Source organism: Mixophyes fleayi, chromosome 10, assembly GCF_038048845.1.
Source record: "Mixophyes fleayi isolate aMixFle1 chromosome 10, aMixFle1.hap1, whole genome shotgun sequence".
Lineage (NCBI taxonomy): Eukaryota > Metazoa > Chordata > Amphibia > Anura > Limnodynastidae > Mixophyes > Mixophyes fleayi.
In genome coordinates this window covers 79,838,648-79,858,498 of record NC_134411.1, presented here as the reverse complement: position 1 = coordinate 79,858,498, position 19,851 = coordinate 79,838,648, and the positions used below count along the sequence as shown (strand labels likewise).

At 45.3% G+C, this 19,851-nt stretch overlaps 1 protein-coding gene across 1 annotated transcript; it reads left to right on the top strand.

Moving 5' to 3' along the window:
* On the top strand, positions 1-18,830 carry GCSH (glycine cleavage system protein H). Its single transcript, XM_075188976.1, has 5 exons — positions 1-164; positions 13,362-13,441; positions 14,333-14,396; positions 17,807-17,938; positions 18,237-18,830. The coding sequence occupies exons 1-5, from the start codon at positions 62-64 to the stop codon at positions 18,332-18,334; spliced, it is 477 nt and encodes a 158-aa protein (XP_075045077.1). The 5' UTR covers positions 1-61; the 3' UTR covers positions 18,335-18,830.
* The last annotated feature ends 1,021 nt before the right edge of the window (positions 18,831-19,851 follow it).

Below are 19,851 nucleotides of genomic sequence, written 5' to 3'. Positions count from 1 at the left end.
CAGCAGGCACGTGAGGAGAAGGCTGTGGCGGCGGCCGAGCTGTGGGCGGCCGCTATGTAAGATGGCGCTGCGAGTGGTCCGGAGCGTGTACACTGCCGCCCGCCTCGTCCCCTGGAGAGGGTGTCCTGCCAGGTCCTTCAGCTGCACCTCCCGCCTGCTCTCCGGTGAGTGTCCATGTGAGTGAGGGTCAGTGTCTGAGCTTAGTGTGCATGTGAGTGAGGGTAAGTGTCTGAGCTGGGAGTCCCCGGTCATGGAGATAGATCACGGGGCAGAGCGGGTCACCCGAGTGCCCAACTACCTGCAGGTGCCCGGGAGTCACCCGAGTGCCCAACTACCTGCAGGTGCCCGGGAGTCACCCGAGTGCTCAGCTACCTGCAGGTGCCCTCTTCCACAGGTGCCCTCTTCCACAGGTGCCCGGGGTCACCCTCTTCCACAACTACCCACACGTGCCCGGGGTCACCCTCTTCCACAACTACATGCAGGTGCTCGGGGTCACCCTCTTCCACAACTACATGCAGGTGCCTGGGGTCACCCTCTTCCACAACTACATGCAGATGCCCGGGGGTCACCCTCTTCCACAACTACATGCAGATGCCCGGGGGTCACCCTCTTCCACAACTACATGCAGATGCCCGGGGGTCACCCTCTTCCACAACTACATGTAGGTGCCTGGGGATCACCCTCTTCCACAACTACCTGCAGGTGCCTTGGGTCACCCTCTTCCACAACTACATGCAGGTGCCCGGGGTCACCCTCTTCCACAACTACATGCAGGTGCCCAGGGTCACCCTCTTCCACAACTACATGCAGGTGCCCAGGGTCACCCTCTTCCACAACTACATGCAGGTGCCCGGGGTCACCCTCTTCCACAACTACATGCAGGTGCTCGGGGTCACCCTCTTCCACAACTACATGCAGGTGCCCGGGGTCACCCTCTTCCACAACTACATGCAGGTGCCCGGGGTCACCCTCTTCCACAACTACATGCAGGTGCCCGGGGTCACCCTCTTCCACAACTACATGCAGGTGCCCGGGGTCACCCTCTTCCACAACTACATGCAGGTGCCCAGGGTCACCCTCTTCCACAACTACATGCAGGTGCCCAGGGTCACCCTCTTCCACAACTACATGCAGGTGCCCGGGGTCACCCTCTTCCACAACTACATGCAGGTGCTCGGGGTCACCCTCTTCCACAACTACATGCAGGTGCCCGGGGTCACCCTCTTCCACAACTACATGCAGGTGCCCGGGGTCACCCTCTTCCACAACTACATGCAGGTGCCCGGGGTCACCCTCTTCCACAACTACATGCAGGTGCCCGGGGTCACCCTCTTCCACAACTACATGCAGGTGCCCAGGGTCACCCTCTTCCACAACTACATGCAGGTGCCCAGGGTCACCCTCTTCCACAACTACATGCAGGTGCCCGGGGTCACCCTCTTCCACAACTACATGCAGGTGCCCGGGGTCACCCTCTTCCACAACTACATGCAGGTGCCCGGGGTAACCCTCTTCCACAACTACATGCAGGTGCCCGGGGTCACCCTCTTCCACAACTACTTGCAGGTGCCCGGGGTCACCCTCTTCCACAACTACCTGCAGGTGCCCGGGGTCACCCTCTTCCACAACTACATGCAGGTGCCCGGGGTCACCCTCTTCCACAACTACATGCAGGTGCCCAGGGTCACCCTCTTCCACAACTACATGCAGGTGCCCAGGGTCACCCTCTTCCACAACTACATGCAGGTGCCCAGGGTCACCCTCTTCCACAACTACATGCAGGTGCCCGGGGTCACCCTCTTCCACAACTACATGCAGGTGCCCGGGGTCACCCTCTTCCACAACTACATGCAGGTGCCCGGGGTAACCCTCTTCCACAACTACATGCAGGTGCCCGGGGTCACCCTCTTCCACAACTACTTGCAGGTGCCCGGGGTCACCCTCTTCCACAACTACCTGCAGGTGCCCGGGGTCACCCTCTTCCACAACTACATGTAGGTGCCCGGGGTCACCCTCTTCCACAACTACATGCAGGTGCCTGTGGTCACTCTCTTCCACAACTACATGCAGGTGCCCGGGGTCACCCTCTTCCACAACTACATGCAGGTGCCCGGGGTCACTCTCTTCCACAACTACCTGCAGGTGCCCGGGGTCACCCTCTTCCACAACTACATGCAGGTGCCCGGGGTCACTCTCTTCCACAACTACCTGCAGGTGCCCGGGATCACTCTCTTCCACAACTACCTGCAGGTGCCCGGGGTCACCCTCTTCCACAACTACATGCAGGTGCCTGTGGTCACTCTCTTCCACAACTACATGCAGGTGCCTGTGGTCACTCTCTTCCACAACTACATGCAGGTGCCTGGGGTCACCCTCTTCCACAACTACATGCAGGTGCCTGGGGTCACCCTCTTCCACAACTACATGCAGGTGCCTGGGGTCACCCTCTTCCACAACTACATGCAGATGCCCGGGGGTCACCCTCTTCCACAACTACATGCAGATGCCCGGGGGTCACCCTCTTCCACAACTACATGCAGATGCCCGGGGGTCACCCTCTTCCACAACTACATGTAGGTGCCTGGGGATCACCCTCTTCCACAACTACCTGCAGGTGCCTTGGGTCACCCTCTTCCACAACTACATGCAGGTGCCCGGGGTCACCCTCTTCCACAACTACATGCAGGTGCCCAGGGTCACCCTCTTCCACAACTACATGCAGGTGCCCAGGGTCACCCTCTTCCACAACTACATGCAGGTGCCCGGGGTCACCCTCTTCCACAACTACATGCAGGTGCTCGGGGTCACCCTCTTCCACAACTACATGCAGGTGCCCGGGGTCACCCTCTTCCACAACTACATGCAGGTGCCCGGGGTCACCCTCTTCCACAACTACATGCAGGTGCCCGGGGTCACCCTCTTCCACAACTACATGCAGGTGCCCAGGGTCACCCTCTTCCACAACTACATGCAGGTGCCCAGGGTCACCCTCTTCCACAACTACATGCAGGTGCCCGGGGTCACCCTCTTCCACAACTACATGCAGGTGCCCGGGGTCACCCTCTTCCACAACTACATGCAGGTGCCCGGGGTAACCCTCTTCCACAACTACATGCAGGTGCCCGGGGTCACCCTCTTCCACAACTACTTGCAGGTGCCCGGGGTCACCCTCTTCCACAACTACCTGCAGGTGCCCGGGGTCACCCTCTTCCACAACTACATGTAGGTGCCCGGGGTCACCCTCTTCCACAACTACATGCAGGTGCCTGTGGTCACTCTCTTCCACAACTACATGCAGGTGCCCGGGGTCACCCTCTTCCACAACTACATGCAGGTGCCCGGGGTCACTCTCTTCCACAACTACCTGCAGGTGCCCGGGGTCACCCTCTTCCACAACTACATGCAGGTGCCCGGGGTCACTCTCTTCCACAACTACCTGCAGGTGCCCGGGATCACTCTCTTCCACAACTACCTGCAGGTGCCCGGGGTCACCCTCTTCCACAACTACATGCAGGTGCCTGTGGTCACTCTCTTCCACAACTACATGCAGGTGCCTGTGGTCACTCTCTTCCACAACTACATGCAGGTGCCTGGGGTCACCCTCTTCCACAACTACATGCAGGTGCCTGGGGTCACCCTCTTCCACAACTACATGCAGGTGCCTGGGGTCACCCTCTTCCACAACTACATGCAGGTGCCTGGGGTCACCCTCTTCCACAACTACATGCAGGTGCCCGGGGTCACCCTCTTCCACAACTACATGCAGGTGCCCGGGGTCACCCTCTTCCACAACTACATGCAGGTGCCCGGGGTCACCCTCTTCCACAACTACATGCAGGTGCCCGGGGTCACCCTCTTCCACAACTACATGCAGGTGCCCGGGGTCACTCTCTTCCACAACTACATGCAGGTGCCCGGGGTCACTCTCTTCCACAACTACCTGCAGGTGCCCGGGGTCACCCTCTTCCACAACTACCTGCAGGTGCCCGGGGTCACCCTCTTCCACAACTACATGCAGGTGCCCGGGGTCACTCTCTTCCACAACTACATGCAGGTGCCCGGGGTCACTCTCTTCCACAACTACATGCAGGTGCCCGGGGGTCACCCTCTTCCACAACTACCTGCAGGTGCCCGGGGTCACCCTCTTCCACAACTACCTGCAGGTGCCCGGGGTCACCCTCTTCCACAACTACCTGCAGGTGCCCGGGGTCACCCTCTTCCACAACTACCTGCAGGTGCCCGGGGTCACCCTCCTCCACAACTATCTGCAGGTGCCCGGGGTCACCCTCTTCCACAACTACCTGCAGGTGCCCGGGGTCACCCTCTTCCACAACTATATGCAGGTGCCCGGGGTCACACTCTTCCACAACTACCTGCAGGTGCCCGGGGTCACCCTCTTCCACAACTACCTGCAGGTGCCCGGGGTCACCCTCTTCCACAACTACATGCAGGTGCCCGGGGTCACCCTCTTCCACAACTACATGCAGGTGCCCGGGGGTCACCCTCTTCCACAACTACATGCAGGTGCCCGGGGGTCACCCTCTTCCACAACTACATGCAGGTGCCCGGGGTCACACTCTTCCACAACTACATGCAGGTGCCCGGGGTCACCCTCTTCCACAACTACATGCAGGTGCCCGGGGTCACCCTCTTCCACAACTACATGCAGGTGCCCGGGGTCACCCTCTTCCACAACTACATGCAGGTGCCCGGGGTCACCCTCTTCCACAACTACATGCAGGTGCCCGGGGTCACCCTCTTCCACAACTACTTGCAGGTGCCCGGGGTCACCCTCTTCCACAACTACCTGCAGGTGCCCGGGGTCACCCTCTTCCACAACTACATGCAGGTGCCCGGGGTCACCCTCTTCCACAACTACATGCAGGTGCCTGTGGTCACTCTCTTCCACAACTACATGCAGGTGCCCGGGGTCACCCTCTTCCACAACTACATGCAGGTGCCCGGGGTCACTCTCTTCCACAACTACCTGCAGGTGCCCGGGGTCACCCTCTTCCACAACTACCTGCAGGTGCCCGGGATCACTCTCTTCCACAACTACCTGCAGGTGCCCGGGGTCACCCTCTTCCACAACTACATGCAGGTGCCTGTGGTCACTCTCTTCCACAACTACATGCAGGTGCCTGTGGTCACTCTCTTCCACAACTACATGCAGGTGCCTGGGGTCACCCTCTTCCACAACTACCTGCAGGTGCCCGGGGTCACCCTCTTCCACAACTACATGCAGGTGCCTGGGGTCACCCTCTTCCACAACTACATGCAGGTGCCTGGGGTCACCCTCTTCCACAACTACATGCAGGTGCCCGGGGTCACCCTCTTCCACAACTACATGCAGGTGCCCGGGGTCACCCTCTTCCACAACTACATGCAGGTGCCCGGGGTCACCCTCTTCCACAACTACATGCAGGTGCCCGGGGTCACCCTCTTCCACAACTACATGCAGGTGCCCGGGGTCACTCTCTTCCACAACTACATGCAGGTGCCCGGGGTCACTCTCTTCCACAACTACCTGCAGGTGCCCGGGGTCACCCTCTTCCACAACTACCTGCAGGTGCCCGGGGTCACCCTCTTCCACAACTACCTGCAGGTGCCCGGGGTCACCCTCTTCCACAACTACATGCAGGTGCCCGGGGTCACTCTCTTCCACAACTACATGCAGGTGCCCGGGGGTCACCCTCTTCCACAACTACCTGCAGGTGCCCGGGGTCACCCTCTTCCACAACTACCTGCAGGTGCCCGGGGTCACCCTCTTCCACAACTACCTGCAGGTGCCCGGGGTCACCCTCTTCCACAACTACCTGCAGGTGCCCGGGGTCACCCTCCTCCACAACTATCTGCAGGTGCCCGGGGTCACCCTCTTCCACAACTACCTGCAGGTGCCCGGGGTCACCCTCTTCCACAACTATATGCAGGTGCCCGGGGTCACACTCTTCCACAACTACCTGCAGGTGCCCGGGGTCACCCTCTTCCACAACTACCTGCAGGTGCCCGGGGTCACCCTCTTCCACAACTACATGCAGGTGCCCGGGGTCACCCTCTTCCACAACTACATGCAGGTGCCCGGGGGTCACCCTCTTCCACAACTACATGCAGGTGCCCGGGGGTCACCCTCTTCCACAACTACATGCAGGTGCCCGGGGTCACACTCTTCCACAACTACATGCAGGTGCCCGGGGTCACCCTCTTCCACAACTACATGCAGGTGCCCGGGGTCACACTCTTCCACAACTACATGCAGGTGCCCGGGGTCACCCTCTTCCACAACTACATGCAGGTGCCTGGGGTCACACTCTTCCACAACTATATGCAGGTGCCCGGGGGTCGCCCGACTGCACAGGTGCCCGCGGGTCACCCAAGTGTACAACTCCTAACCAGCATGTCAAACTACTCATTCAGTAGTAGGTGTCATGTCATACAGACCAGAGACCATTTACTGTATATCACACAACTTATTACATATGTCACATAGACCAGAGACCATTCACTATATCACGCAACCTATTACACATGTCACAGAGACCATTCACTGTATATCACGCAACTTATTACACATGTCACATAGACCAGAGACCATTCACTATATCACGCAAGCTATTACACATGTCACAGAGACCATTCACTGTATATCACACAACTTATTACACATGTCACATAGACCAGAGACCATTCACTGTATATCACGCAACTTATTACACATGTCACATAGACCAGAGACCATTCACTGTATATCACGCAACTTATTACACATGTCATACAGACCAGAGACCATTTACTGTATATCACACAACTTATTACATATGTCACATAGACCAGAGACCATTCACTATATCACGCAACTTATTACACATGTCACATAGACCAGAGACCATTCACTGTATATCACGCAACTTATTACACATGTCACACAGACCTGGGACAACCTACCAGTATGTCACACATGCACAGTGATTGACATGGCTTATTTTAGTCTTGTCACCACAGACAGACCAAGGACAACAAGGGACATGTCATGTTTGTCAATGCTCGAACGTGTAGTTTGCAGTCTAAATCTGATATTGGGCTACTAAACAAATTGTTAAACAGACTCTGAATTTACATGATTAGGGTGAAAGTCCAGCTTTAAAACAAAGTCTGATCTGTCTTTGCTGTTTGTGGTGTAGTAAAAGTAGTCTCTGTGCCTAAGTTTTATACCCCACAGATAAAATGTACTTAATACATTTTGCTGCGACTAATGTATTAAGTACATGATGCCCGTAAGGACATCACAACAACAGTGCACAACTTAATAAGTATCAGTAGCCATTTATTGCATAACATGGAGTATATCTGTCCAATAGTGCTGTTTATATCCTGCTTTAAAGTGATTTTCCTTTTAATTGCACAAATTAATATATACAGGGAATTTCAATTAGATACAAAGTGTCCCACAACGTTTTGCAACAGAGAATTTGACAGAAATCTCTGCTCATTTTACCTTGCGTCCCATGGAACATTAAATTAATCTGTTTGAAATAAGTGTTTTGGTGACATACCCACACTCTTAATTATTCACATTACTATGCAGCTTTTACCACAGATATGACCAGGAAACTTTCAACAGTTGCATTGCTAAGAGATCAAATTAGTAGTCTGTAACTTCCATGTACAATTACTAGACAGAAGAAAGAACATAGCCTTTATATTTATTTTAGATGACAGGGACATGCTGGATTTCATATTAATGCAAGGAGGCTCAGCGTGAAGAGGATAATATCACATTACATATTGTAGATGCATAGAGATAAGCCCATTGGTGACATAGGGCATAAATTACGTTGGAAACCCAGTGCTTATCTCAGGGTCGGGCAAATCACAGAAACCATCATCATTTATTTATATAGCGCCACTAATTCCGCAGCGCTGTACAGAGACTCATTCTTATCAGTCCCTGCCCCATTGGAGCTTACAGTCTAAATCCCCTAACATAGACAGAGAGAGAGAGAGACTAAGTTCTATTTTGATAGCAGCCAATTAACCTATCAGTATGTTTTTTGGAGTGTGGGAGGAAACCGGAGCACCCGGAGGAAGCCCATGCAAAAACGGGGAGAACATACAAACTCCACACAGATAAGGCCATGGTCAGGAATTGAACTCAGACCCTAGTGGTGTGAGGCAGAAGTGCTAACCACTGAGCCACCGTGCTGCCCTAGTATGTATGTGCCTAAAAACAAATTCTTGCTGGTCTATAACATTTGAGTCATTTCTGTGGATACCAATCTTCACTGGCTCTTTAATGCTGGTTACATACTGGTATCAGGAAAATGCCAGCGACATGGGATGGTAACCAGTAGTTAGTTGGTGGAGGGGCAATGGAGGACAGTCCATTGACCCCTTTTGTTAATTTGCAGTGGACATGAGTAAATAGACCAGACAACGCCCATAAGATACCGCGGCTTCTGGCAGCAGGTACGAGCCCAAGTGGGTATGTGGATATAGGAACCTAGTAGGTTCCACCTCCATTCCTGTTTACATGCTTTTACTAGTGCTAAAAAAAAATTCTAGTAATAACATCATTTTTAACGCCAGTGGGTAATGGATCTACATAAGCAGATTGCACTTTACATCCTATGTCAGTGACCAGCCTTTTTATTGTAAGTTACTCATATTTAATCATATTATTTAAATAATATACTTTTAAGCCACGTAAACATTTCCTACACAACCACACAGTCTGGTTGTTAAAATAGTTTCCACCTATATAGATAATTATTAAATTTTATAATGGGGTTTTTTCTCCCGAGTTGAGTGCTGCTTGTGCAGTTGGTATTTTTCCTCTGAATTTATTCTATGTAAATCCTATTATTGTTAAGCTTGGTAGGAGAAAAAAACCTCTTCGTGTGACATATTTGCTGTGTAGTACAAGATTACAAGGTTATATGTAAAATACATAATACCGAGCAGATTATTCACCACTGGACTGTTAGTAGTAAGCCGTCTTTTATAATTATTTTGGCCTCTATCTAAATTCTGCACTTCATGCCTGTTTATAGATTTAGACATTGTTGTTCCTTGTTATGCGTGGAAAATATAGACGGATGTTATCTAGTTTCTGACATTTGTAAGCGTTTTTCTGGTTGAAATGAATGTTGTTTTGATCTAGGTGTGTACTGGGTCAGAATGTGTGGAAGTTACGTTTGCTGACATTGTAGTCTGTACAGGCTGCATTCTTTACTATCTTTACAAATTCCATATTATAATTGTGTGTATATAGGCAATATTTATGCAACTTTGTAGAAGATATGTAGTCATTCACATCAGTCTATACTAATAGCACCCAATAGTGATGTAACAAAACGATAATCAGTAATAAAACAAAGGCAAATAGGCTTTATGGGTGATTAATATGTAACTCCGTCTTATGTCTTTAGTGTTGGTGTAATTTTGAGCTGCATTATAACTTTCACAGATCAAGCTGTTGCAACCTACAGTTGACTTTACCCTAAACATTATGCAGAACCACATAAAGTATTTAGAAAACAAGCAAACTATTTAAACATGCTTTATTATTTATTATTTGTTTTCAGTATTACAGTTGTCTAGGTATAATAAACATGTTCAGTCCAATGTCTTGTACAACAAGCCCAGGTCAGACTGTGCTCCTGTCACACTGCAGTCTGGGATCTGGTTTAAGCCAGTGATTTCTTACCCGAGTCACTGAACATTATACATTATAAAAGGCTTTTCTTTTTTTTTTTTTACTCTGCAAAAATATGCTTAGTAACTGATGTGACACATTTGTATATAGAGCATTTTTTATTTGATAATTTCTCTGGAATGTGTACAGGGGGGGGACGCTTATTCTCTACGAAATTTATGGGGGGTATTCAATTGTCCGCGTTTTTTCTTATTTTCCACCGCAGCGTAAAAAATTTCCAGCAGGTTTTTAACTGCAGTAGCGACCGTTTTTGCTTAGCGCTGCGCAAAAACTCGTACAATTCAATTGAAAATGAAGGATCGCTGCCCCCGCGCGTTAAACGATGTGGGTGCGAGTTTTTAGGGGAGTGAAGAGGAGCTTTAACGCGGTCATGTATAACACAAAAAAAAAGGTTTTGCCTACATTTCCATACATGATTGTATTACACCTTGATAATATCTACATTACAGTACTGTCTTTAGCATATTTTTTAATTGAACTATTTTTTTGTACCATAGAATCATCTATACCATGTCAAAACACATTACTACATTCATATTTGTACCAAAAACATACATAAATATAATTAATTAGTGATTTTATTTATTTTTGTATTTATTTTATTTCATTATTTTTTCACAAGAAAATCAACTTTTACATGTTAGGCATTAGTGATAAACATAAATTTAACTTTTTTTTTTCTTCACATTATTACATGATTTTAAATATTTTCAGAGGTGTTTTTTTTTGTAATACGCCCTAAAGAGGTGCGAGATAAAACAGCATATTGGCCTGTTTAACGCATTGCATTAAAAAAGAATTGAATAGCTTTTAACCAGGCTGCCTCTCGCACACCCTATACTTTCAATAGACCTTCTACTGGAGCGGGAGAGGACAGTTTCATGACAAACTGCGCGTTAAAAATGCAATTGAATCGCGGGTAAAGTTAACCCGCTTGGAAATGATAAAAAACAGCGTTAAAATGATTTAATGCGGTCAAGAAACAAAACTCGCTGACAATTGAATACCCCCCTATAGATCTTATTTTAAATAGTAAATTTTGTAATTAGATGATTCACTTTTACCATCAGTTTAGAACTGTAGAGAAGTCTATTGTTCATGCACATCACAGGTTAACTGTGTTTTAAAAACAATATAGGTTGCTGTAAATAGATGTTAAATATGAAATCTTTAATCCAACTATTATATTGTGTAAACATATTTGAGCATTACTGTTTATATCATGGGGAAACGTATATGAAACGTGTGATCTCAGGCGCTTGTGCAGCCTTCCATTCTTCCATCAGTAGATAGAACAGACATAAGGGTGTAACACTGCTGTAAGGTAGTGAAGATATTATGGGCCTGAGTCATTGACAGTAAAGCATAAAAAAGGAGTAACTCTGGGCAAAACTATGTTGTATTGGAGGGGGGAGGTAAATTTAAAATGGGGGGTACAGATTTGTAGTTGGGGTAGAGCATATATCCTAGAACAACTTTAAATTTGTGTAAAAATAAAGCTATCAATTTTTGTGCTACATGAAACAGACAGTATTTAACTTATGTGCAAAATAATAAACTAATTTGCACCCCGTGCATTGTAACATGGTTTGTCCAAGAGCAAACTTATTTTTTTATGCTTTGTTATATATTTTTTTTTTTTTTTTTGAAAGGTAAATTTTTATTAAAGTTTTTCAAAACAACATAAGTGTGAAAGTGAGACATCATATAACATATATGTGAAACATTTCACTTTAAGTAACAGAAATGCATATTAAAGAAAACTCACAACAGTACATAGTAATTTGGTATGTTACTGTAAAGAAACAAAAATGTTGTTTTTCTTATTTTTGTTGTTTTGGGGGGAAGACAAACAATGGGGGAAGGGGGATTTGGGGAAGAAAAAGAGGGGGGGGGGAAGAGTTTATCATCCATTATTCCCTGTATCAGATGGCGAAGAGGAAAAATTGTGACATACTTGGCAATAAGGAGGTATAATCAGACTGTCTATGACTACCATTTAAAAGTGTCAGACGTTCCAAGCCTCCAATAATCATAGTTTATGGGAGCTTTGTTATATTTTATGACTCGGCCCCTATATGTTTACATGGAACATTTTTGCTTTTTATATAGCTTCACACCTTGGCTGTGGGTAATCCAGACACCTGATTTCAGGCTGATTTGGTCATCTCAGCCTATTTTATTTATATGTGGGGTTGGAGTAGAAGAATATTTTGTCCTGTACTTCACTAAGTCTAGGCTGGGAGATTTAATCTTTAAAACTACTTGTAGGACCAGGGTCCACGTGGACTTGTGCCCCCTCCAAGCTAAATATGGTTTCAGGAGGGTAGGACTCAGATCAGCAGTTCTACTGCTGTCACAACAAGAGCCCGGTGCTCCTTGGGACCCCCAGGGGAGGGGGGGGCAGCTCACCTTCATGACTCATTAGAATCTGCTCAGGTGCTGCTGCTGCCTCCACTCATAATTCATAAGTGCACTGCGCTGAGCTTTACAAGTCAGTGGACGTATTATTTAGTTATACAGTAGACAACAATCAGCCCCAGTGTGCAGTGTCTTATATGACTGCATTAAAACAGAAATCAGCATGGTCAGATTAAATACAGCTTTGTGTACTGAAGAGTAGTTCATACTTGCCAACTCTCCCTGAATGTCAGGGAGACTCCCTGAAATAGGGGTGATCTCCCTCACTCCCTGAAGAGTCTGGCATTCTCCCTGATGCTGAGCCAGTACAAGACGTGGTTGGCTTCGCCATCTGTGGCATGATGATATGCCATTTGCCTACTCTCCCGGAATGTTCGGGAGACTCCCACATTTCTGGGAGCCTTCCCGGGAGAACAGGGCAACCCCCCGTTTCTTGCCCCGGCAATAGGGGGCGAGAACTAGATAAGGGAGCTGGACTTAATGATGCAAATATTAGTGGGCGGGGCCAAAATTATGTGATTCGTCAAACCCCGCTCCCCACCTCCCCCGGGATCTCCCTGAAACCAACGAGGAAAACTTGGTAAGTATGGAGTAGTTTCGTGGACGGTTTTAATCCACGTGTGCTGTCACACTTTTTAGGAGTTGATACCTATATGAAAAAACTGTCGCCTACCACGCAGTTGTCTTTGCCCTATGCAGGAGGAGTGTGGACAGAAGAGAAAAGAACATGGGGTATATTTACTAAATTGTGGGTTTGCCTATAGCAACCAATCAGATTCTAGCTTTCATGTTGTATTATGTACTAAATATATGACAACTAGAATCTGGTTGCTATAGGCATCATCTCCAATTTTTCGAATCTGCTGTTTAGTAAATATACCCCCCGCCCCGCACTCACACCAGTCCTGCGTTATGAGAAGAAGCCCATGTGAACAGACCAATTTTCTCATAAGAACGTGATTAAAAAAGGTGTTGACAGGTGTTTTCCTAAAATTCACTTTCAACTTTTTCCTGCACATGGTTTGGAACACTGTCTGCGGCCCCTTTTATCTGCCAGTGTCCGTAAAACGCACACAAATCATGCAGATTTACTAATATGCTACAAATATTCAGAATCGGAGTATGTGTCAGTATGTAGTATATTATTTTGAGTATATATTTTCTTGCTTAAAAATATTACATTTCAAGTTTGTTGCATTTGTGCCAATTTTTTAATTTACTTTTGCAGATCGCAAGTACACAGACAAGCATGAATGGATATCCATTGAAAATGGCATTGGAACTGTGGGAATCAGCAGCTATGCCCAGGTACACGCTGGTTAGTTTGGAATGTTCTTGTCTGTGATCTTTGAAATCTGTAAACTCAGTTCAGCAGAATTCATCTTATCTGAATTTTTTTTGATGGACTTTCTACCCTGTACCCTGGCATTTGTTTCAGTTAATAATCATATGTGCCATTTATATACTCTGGTTAATGAAAAACTAATAGAAAACACATTTTGTGTAATCACTCCTTAAACCACAGATGTTAATCTGTGATTAGTCTCCTATCCCATTAAACTTTGTAAGTGAAATTAATCTGTCCATGGAAGGAGATTAAATTGCAACACTGAGCGATTGAAGGAGATCATCACACTACTCAGCGATTGTAGCACAGCTCACTGGAAATCGTTAGAGGCACATCTTCTCTATCTCCTTAAAACATCCTGCTGGCTCCTAGATCCGAATGGCTTATCCTGAATTCTACATTATTTTCCCCACCCCTGTATTGAGTGAATTGCCATTTAAAAATAGCTGATCAAATATGCAGTAAAACTATAGCACAGTTGTGCATTATAATCTATATCACCCCATGATGTTGAATCATAAGTTGTTTGTGCTGGCAGCATCTGGTACCTTTATTGCTTTCTGGCTTTACATAGTCGAGAGGTGATTCACTGCAGTTGCACAGTATGCAGGACACACTACATACTTCTGAATGGTAAATAATCTAATGTAAAGCACTTTGGAAAAATAAGATTGTTAAGAAATGATGATTTCCTAATGTGTTCTCCCTTGTTGTGTCACTGCAACACCCAGCAGGCTCTTCCTGCCATCATAACCCTTATGTGTGACAGAGCATGCTTGGTCTTTATATTATAGTAACCGCTGGATAGACAGTAGTCGTCCTTTATCTTAACAATATTGTTTTTATTTCAGGAGTCATTAGGAGATGTCGTTTACTGTACACTTCCAGAGGTCGGTAAAAAGTTCAATAAAATGGGTACGTTTATGTCCTCTACAGTTGTGCTCAGATCTGAAATATCTTTTTAATGCCATGTTCAGTACATCACAAATATGACTTATAAGGAAATCAGTATATACTGGGGGGGCTAACAAGTGGTTACCTTAGAGTTCCCAAATTAATAGACTTTATACTCTAATCCAATCATTATTGGAGTTATATATGACCATAAGAATTAGGTGACCACTTAATATATATATATATATATATATATATATATATAATGGGAGAGATGTATAGATTCCAGTGTCTGTGTGTTTACCATTGATAATTAGGGTAATTATTATCTCTTATTAATACATTGCTGACATATCATCATCAACATTTATTTATATAGCACCACTGATTCCACAGCGCTGTACAGAGAACTCATTCACATCAGTCCCTGCCCCATTGGTGCTTACAGTCTAAATTCCCTAACATACACACACACACAGACAGAGAGAGACTAGGGTCAATTTTTTATAGCAGACAAATAACCTACTAGTATGTTTTTGGAGTGTGGGAGGAAACCGGAGCACCCGGAGGAAACCCACACAAACACGGGGAGAACATACAAACTCCACACAGATAAGGCCATGGTCGGGAATTGAACTCATGACCCCAGTGCTGTGAGGCAGAGGTGCTAACCACTTCGCCACCGTGCTGCCCAGTATTAGCCAGTGCTGTACATTGAGGGGTTATGAAACAAACATATGTCATGAAACAGAAGGTAAAGGTGGCCCTGCCACAATGAGCTTACAATCGAAGAGGTGTGTGGAGAACACTTGATACAGGAGGTAACAGAATAACAAATGATTATGATGGGGAATGTGTGTGTGGCTATAGTAAGGCAGCAGCTGGTGGTACATCATTGTGGAAAGCGGAGGCACGAAACATGAACCAGTCAGTGTAGAAATCTTAAAACGGTCAGCTGATGTCAGCCATTATTGTCACTCACTGTTATCTCACCCTTGACCTCCTACCTCTTCTGGTTCTAGGAAAGGCTTTTGCTTTCGTGCTGCACAGGTACTAGTGTAGGTATCTCCTGTTTGGAGTAGCTTTGTGCATGGTGGTTTTCTTTACTATCTCTGCTGGGAACAGAGCCAGGACAATCTATAGATAGAAGGTTAAATCTGATACCTGCTCCTGACAGCTCTGCTTACAGTTAGCTCCAATTACAGATACATAAGTACTCAAATTGTCCAGCAGGTCTACAAAATCGCTTTCTGCTCATGTTCTCCGACAAAGATAAGAGACCTCTTTGGTGTCCGAAAATCCAAAAAAGCACCAGTGTCTACTGCTGAAGTCATTGCTCCCGTACACTCAAAACAGTCATTCAGAGGTTACTTCTCAAATGTATTTCTTGTCAAAAAGGTCCGTGGATATCACCAGGTCCTCAATCTGTGCTCCTTTAATCTCTGACTGTCCTCACTTTAAGATGGAGTCACAGACATCTGTGATGAGTCATGAAGATGTGCTCTATTGTGGGCTGAGTCAATCTGTAGCCTATATTCATGTCCTAATTCATCCCTCCCACCCACTGCAAATTAACATCAATATTTCCAAGTTTGATCTCTCACAGCATTAACAAGGCTGTTTCCACTGTAGCAGCTCATATTTGGGAAAGGGATAGTCCTACATATAACCTTCTCAGAGCACTTACCACCAAGCTCTGAGATATGCAACATTATATGTAGGTGCGTCAGCAGTATGACTGGTTAGTGCATTTTTTTATATCAGATTGTGTATTGCTGCACCAGTAAGGTCTATCTCTTGTAACATAAATCAATCTAAAGATTAGATACATCTCTATTTACCATATACAGAAGTGCTACCCAGTAGCACCCTGTGACGACCCATCTGTTTCTATCTGTCTTTGTCCTTGTGCTGGTTGGTGAATTTGTAAGAAGAGTTCTTTCCAGCCATCCCAGACAGTTTAATTTCTAGGAGTCGGCTTCAAGTTACAGAACCAGACATTATAGCTACCACCAGAAAAGGTATCCAGACCCACTTCTTCCAATCTCTGCTTTCCAGCACAATCCAGCCAACAACTGTCCCCACCTTCTGGGACTCATGGGTTCAGGTCTCATGACCATCACTTTCTATTCACTTGAGACCCCTTCAGTCCTAGTTTCTACATCACTGAAACAAAATCTACAAATTCAGTCTAAAACCATTACCCTATCACCTTCTTCAAACTACCAACACGCAGTTCTTTTAATCTAAATTTTCTCTGCCTGATTGGATTTCCATAGCTGGGAGTCAAGTGTCAGACCATGGCATCACCTGGAGAACCTTTATCACATGGTGTAATCTTCATTAACTTTACAAAGCTCTCATCCTATCTTCCCTTAAGGCCCAGGTATCCACAAACTGTAATGTCCATTTTTAAACAGATTGGCATCAAAACATGGTCTAAAATGTGGGTGACTACAAAAATAGATCTAACAGTTTGGCATAAATGTTGAGGTTGACATTTAATATTGATATGGCTGTATACAAGGAGAATGGAATCTCTTCCTGGCTTCAGAATCACTACAATGGTGTTTGTGGAGCTAATCTTTGAAAATGGTCTGTTAGTTTCAGTGTCAGCACATCCTAAAACTTGTTATAATATTGAGGATTTGAGCTGTCCAGCTGGGGGCAGAGGACTCTTTTTTTAAGGATTTAGTCGGCTCCTAAATAGCGAGAGAGTAATGGCAAGATTGTAAGCTTGCGAGCAGGGCCCTCTTACCTCTGTCTGTATTACCCAGTATTGTTTTATTACTGTTTGTTCCCAAGTGCTACGGAATTTGCTGGCGCTATATAAATGACGATGAACATCTTTGCTAACTTTTTATTTTTAAATTTTCTTGTATTTTTAGTTAAAAAGAGCAATAAAGTCGGCGAGTAATATTATGACAAATACGTGAATAATAAATATAGAGCATACATTGTACTCCAACTGAGGCATACGTGTCTGTGTTGCTGGTGAGGGTTTATAGGGATACTGTGTACCCCAGGAAAGGGGGATTTGTTGAGTTGGGACCAGTGTTTTTTCAGGTCTTGTGAAAGGCAGAAAGTGGGATGTTTAGTAGCCCAGAGATATATTTCCACTTTGGCAATGAACCAGATACGACTGAGTATTATGTTACTAGCTAGAGGGACTTGGTTCTTCCATTACTTGTATAGATGTAGTATGCGCTAATTCAACAGTCTCCAAAAAGATTCCAGCATTGGTACATTTGTTATTGTACATATTTATTCTGCATTAATTTAAATGTATGTTTCTCTTTTTGGAAATAGAAAATTCCTGCACTTTTCTTTGTTGGCATGTATTAAAGTGTACTTTTAAAGCAATGCTTAACCATAAAGTAAGACTTTTGTATTGTATTTGCATTACATAAGACTAGTGTTCTCTGTCACAGATGAGTTTGGAACATTAGAAAGCGTAAAAGCAGCTACTGAACTTTTTTCTCCTCTGACCGGAGAAATTACAGAAATAAATGAAGCTCTAGCAGATGATCCAGGGTTGGTCAACAAATCCTGCTATGATGAAGGTAATTATACGGAGAACCGGTCCCAACAGTGATCACTATAATTGGCAGATAGTCCCTTGTTATAGAAACTCCTTATTGTACTATAATGTGTTATACTGGAACAAAAAGAATAGTCTGTTACTCTATTAACAATGAAATGAGGCGTGATAACTTTGATGTGTGAGCAAATGCATTAGTGTAATAAATAATCATACTTGGAGCTCTGGTTAGTCTTCATAAGTCTAATATAGAAGTGCAATAGTGAACTGTACTGTAGTTTTACAACCGGTCAGCTGTGTCCTTTCCTTCCTATGCACAGGGTGGTTAATCAAGGTAACGGTGGACGTTCCCTCTGAGCTGGATGAACTAATGAGTGAGGAAGCATATAAGAAATATGTAAAATCGATTGAAGACTGATGTGTTGGAGAAGCATGTCCAGCGAGAGACCTCTTAGTCCTGATAGATTGAGTAGTGGTATAGAGGAGGCTTCTCTTCACGTTACTGGTATTTGCGTACTACAGCAATAACTGTTAATTAAGCTTCCCGCCTTGTAGCTTAAGTTGGACTGGTCAATACTGAAGCAACTCCCAAGTTCCTCTGTTTAAATGTTTTTTTCTGTTTGTTTTTTTCGTTTTCTTTTTAAAGGAGACTTTCTAAAATTTTACACTGAATACAAACCTAATTAACAACATTTGAAGTACCTGTGTGGTTTTGTCATATTTTTGCTGCTGCAGCAGATTAGATTTGACGCTTTCCAAAGACTTTATTACTGGTCCTGGAATTACTTGTAAAGGAAAACTATTGTGTGTTGGACAGAGATGGCATATAATCATGATGAGTGACGTTAATCACTTCATCTTCACTGCAGGGTCGCCAATACTGTATAAAAATAAAAACATGATCTGTAAAATTGTCCCACTCAGTCATTTCTCCTTTATTTTTTAAGAACAGAAATCCATTGACAGTGACCTTTATTGGCAGGACACAGTGAAGTATTCTGCTGTTTGCAAGCTGCCAAGAACGGCATACGTTTCACATGGTGTCAGACTCCTTGTCCATTTATAGAACAACCACTAAATGTCTGTTTACATTCTGAACAGGTGTATATATGGAAAACATAATCGGTCCTTCCAATATCAACCTCCAGGGGGCGCATCAATAGACTGGCTGCATATGAATGTCACAAGGTCATAAATAAACTGTATCAAGTGTTAATTTACAAAGTGGATATAAATTTAAAGCTCAATGTAAAGTGGCTGTAACTGACAATGTGATGCATACTTTAAACTTTAGAAAAGGCAAATTTTAATATGCCAAAGGAGTCTATAAAGTGTATAGACTGGGACAAAATTTTTGAAGGAAAAAATACGGAAGAAAAGTGGGCTGTCTTTAAAATGTTGTTGGAAACATACACGTATAAGTTCATTCCTATGGGAAATAAATGTAAAAGGAAGAAGTCTAAACCAGTGTGGCTAAATAAAAAGGTAAGGGAAGAAATGCAAAGGAAGAAGCGTGCATTTAAATTCTTTAAGTCTGAAGGGTCAGAGGAGTCCTTCCGTAGGTACAAGGAATGTAATACAACATGCAAAAAGGAAATTAGATTGGCTAAATTAGAAAATGAAAAGCAAGTTCTAAAAGAAAGTAAGACAACCTCCAAAAAGTTTTTAAGTATATAAATGGCAAAAGGATTAAAAAAGATGATATACGACCCCTAAGAAGTGAGATGGGTGAATTGATAAATGATACTAAGGAAAAAGCAGAGGTATTAAACACATTCTTTTCTTTAGTATTTACTAGAGAGGAACAGATGGTAGGAATAATACATAAAAATGGAAATTAAACTATACCATTAATTAATGCTTGCTTGTCAGATGAAGAAGTCCAAAGGCGACTGAAGAATATTAAGATAAATAAAGCTCCAGGTGGCACACACC

What these genes read in the sequence shown, in the direction of transcription:
- GCSH (XM_075188976.1), top strand. Translation starts at nt 62, where the DNA reads ATGGCGCTGCGAGTGGTCCGGAGCGTGTACACTGCCGCCCGCCTCGTC. An exon ending in CACCTCCCGCCTGCTCTCCG is followed by an intron (nt 165 to 13,361) that starts GTGAGTGTCCAT and finishes TTACTTTTGCAG; the next exon opens with ATCGCAAGTACACAGACAAG. An exon ending in GAATCAGCAGCTATGCCCAG is followed by an intron (nt 13,442 to 14,332) that starts GTACACGCTGGT and finishes TTTTTATTTCAG; the next exon opens with GAGTCATTAGGAGATGTCGT.